Genomic DNA, 3,014 nt, shown 5'->3' with positions numbered 1-3,014 from the left:
AAAAAAAAAAAAAAAAAAATCAAGAAAATGAGAATAAGTGAATAGAATAAAAAATTGAAGCTACAAGTGTATTTATGGTGACGTGAACAGTGTTGGCAGTGAAAATAGAAGCAATGGCTAATCTAGTTTCTCGACTGGTTTATCCTATCATTGTTACACACAGCTGCAGACGTGGGCATCCTGCCTCCGACTTTGTTTCCTCATTACTTACAGAAAAATGGATATTTTCCAATGAAATTTTCTACAAATACTTTCCAGACAGTGCAGATTACAACTACATCCCTATTTCTGGAAGTTATGAAGAAATAAAGTCTAAGGAGTGGGGGTGGTCACACATGTAGATTTACTTTGTTGTTGTTGTTGTTGTTGTGTGTGTCTTGGCCCTGACAGAGAGAATCTCCAATCAAAGGGATTTCATTTACACCCCACTCCCCGTTCTGTCTTCTTCATAGCCACCAAAGACCCTAACTGGTGAAATATGTCCATTCCTTCCTTATTTATAGAGAGAAAGGATGTAATCCAAGGCAGTGAGATTTGGCTATTATTTCAAGCAGTCTAAGTGGCCATACATAAGCCTCCTGCTATTAAAATATATCAGCTGGTGCAATATGGCCAAACATTTACGAAATTTGTTTTCCAACTACAAAAGGTTACAGAGTCGATCCCCTTCGATGGATGAAAAAAAGGTGTAGCACCTTCTCGAATCATAAAACTCATTGGGCTGGTTTTCTGGCTTTTGCAGTGTATCTAGTCCCTGCTGGATGGAACACTGGTCCCACTACGTTCTACGTTTAATTTTTGCTTATTTAAATTAGCCAATAAAGTAATGATGATTTTTGTTTGCATCTCATCAAGATGGGTATAAATCTTAATTAAAATTTTCTTGGCTCATTTCATTATCTATCTGTCTAAATGTTTATCTCTCTTCCTCTCCCTCTGTATCTCTGTGTATGTATATATATATATATATATATATTACTGAGATGTACTTGCATAGCAAGTGACTTGATCTGAGATCGTGTGCTGAAACAAAGACAATTGCAGCATGGAAGGTGTTTATAAGCCATTTAAAACACGCAAAAATACAGTTAGATTCACTTCAACATTTAAATTTAATCTGTGTCAAAATATTTGTCGCTTTGAAACCGCGACCTGTTCACTGACAAAACTTTATGCTACAGTAAACAGGTCGCAGTCTCAAAGCACTGAAAATATTTTGACACAAATTAAATTTAAATGTTGAAGTGAATCTAACAGTCTTTTTGTGTGTTTTTAAATGGCTTATAAACACCTTCCACGCTGCAATTGCGTGTGTGTATATATATATATATATATATATATATATATATATATATATATATATATATATATATATATAGACAGATAGATAGATTGATAGATAGATAGACAGATGGATGGCAGTTAGGATGTTGCGCTCATGATTGCTACAATGTGAGCTCGATTCCCAGACCAGGCAGCATCTTGTGTTCTTGAGCAAAATACATTTCACATTGCTCCAGTAGCCCCCTTTCGATCAGCAGGGAATGCTGGCCTCTTCACCTGGCCAGTGGAGTAGGGTGGCATTGTTCAAAAAGCTACAACAATGCAAAGCGCATTATGACCAGGGATGTGTAACAACTTCTGATATACTGGTTGGTCACATGATGTGTGTGTATATATATATATATATATATATATATATATGAAACTAGCCATTAGTGCTACACTGAGACATTGCTAAAAAAAACAACACCAGTCGTGCGAGTGTTTTTTGTTGTTTTTGTTTTCAACCAACACTCACAACGCACACATACATATTCACGCAAACATACTCGCACAAACACACACACATATGCAGACACATACAGATGCTTGGAGAACATAGATTGTATGAAATTCTGTACCTGAAAGTAGCATTGGACTTAGGACTCCAGGAGGCAGCATTACTGTTTCTGAAGGAAGAAATAGTCAGGTAACCACATCTAAGACAACGTTTGGTCAGATTTCAAACCAATAAGAATTAAAAAAACAAACACACACACTCACTATATATATATATATATATATATATATATATATATATATATATATATACACACACATATAGTCATCTAAGTATCTATAAGTCAGAAATAACAGGCACTTGTGCATTTGTCAATAAAGTGGGTATAGTAATCTTAATGTTGGTCCATTTCAACAGATTTTCCCAGTTGGTTTCACACAGGAAATTAGGTGACTACTTAACGCTGTGCTTGTCAGAGCCATCAGTCTTTTCGCTATAACAACCCCAGAGTCCAGCATAGTACTGACCACACCCAGCCATACGTACACATGCATTTAACGCTTGGGTGCTGCCCCTTCATCTCCTTCTGATAACCTCCTGCACACATCAACACCTCACTGCCCACACCCAAACCTCACTTTGCTGGAAGTTACCACTTTTTCTTTTTTAAGACAAGGAACATAACTCTTGATAGAGTCTTCCTCTGATTGTCTCCCACAGGTTCATTCTGTCTTTTTTTCACAGGATCCACAAACCAGAAGTGACATTTGCCGACGTCCATTAGCAGAGAGCTGTCACCAGTTTTTCCATGCTAGCTACTCTGATGAGTGTGACATTATGTATGTAATCACCAAATTACCAAATTTCCTGTGTGAAACTGATTGGTAAGATTGGCTGAAATGGTTCTATAATAATGTGCATCTTAGGATTAGTAACCTACTCTATTGACAAATATACACGTGTCTATTTTTTTCTGATTTTGGAATTTTTAAGCAACTAAATACATTGGTATAAATGATGGGCTACATGAAAATGAAAGAAAATGGAAATATTTGTTTATTGAATATTTTCCTTTTCAATTAATGTAATAATGATAATTAAAAAATAAATAAATAAATGAAGGTAGGCTTCTGTACATACATACAAACACACACATAAATATTTATTCATCTATATACACATATACATAAGTATATATATATATATACATAAGTATATATATATATATATA

At 35.1% G+C, this 3,014-nt stretch overlaps 1 protein-coding gene across 1 annotated transcript in view; it reads right to left on the bottom strand.

The window, feature by feature from the left end:
- The window catches only part of LOC106875065 (neuron navigator 2), a gene marked incomplete at its 3' end in the record, with an annotated part of 294,273 nt that overhangs the window by 227,194 nt on the left and 64,065 nt on the right, over positions 1-3,014 (bottom strand). Inside the window, exon 2 of the mRNA XM_052975421.1 lies at positions 1,905-1,952. Coding sequence (XP_052831381.1) covers positions 1,905-1,952 — 48 coding nt within the window. The remainder of the gene's footprint in view (positions 1-1,904; positions 1,953-3,014) is intronic.

Source organism: Octopus bimaculoides, chromosome 21 (assembly GCF_001194135.2).
Source record: "Octopus bimaculoides isolate UCB-OBI-ISO-001 chromosome 21, ASM119413v2, whole genome shotgun sequence".
Taxonomy (NCBI): domain Eukaryota; kingdom Metazoa; phylum Mollusca; class Cephalopoda; order Octopoda; family Octopodidae; genus Octopus; species Octopus bimaculoides.
This window is presented reverse-complemented; position numbering and strand designations above follow the sequence as displayed.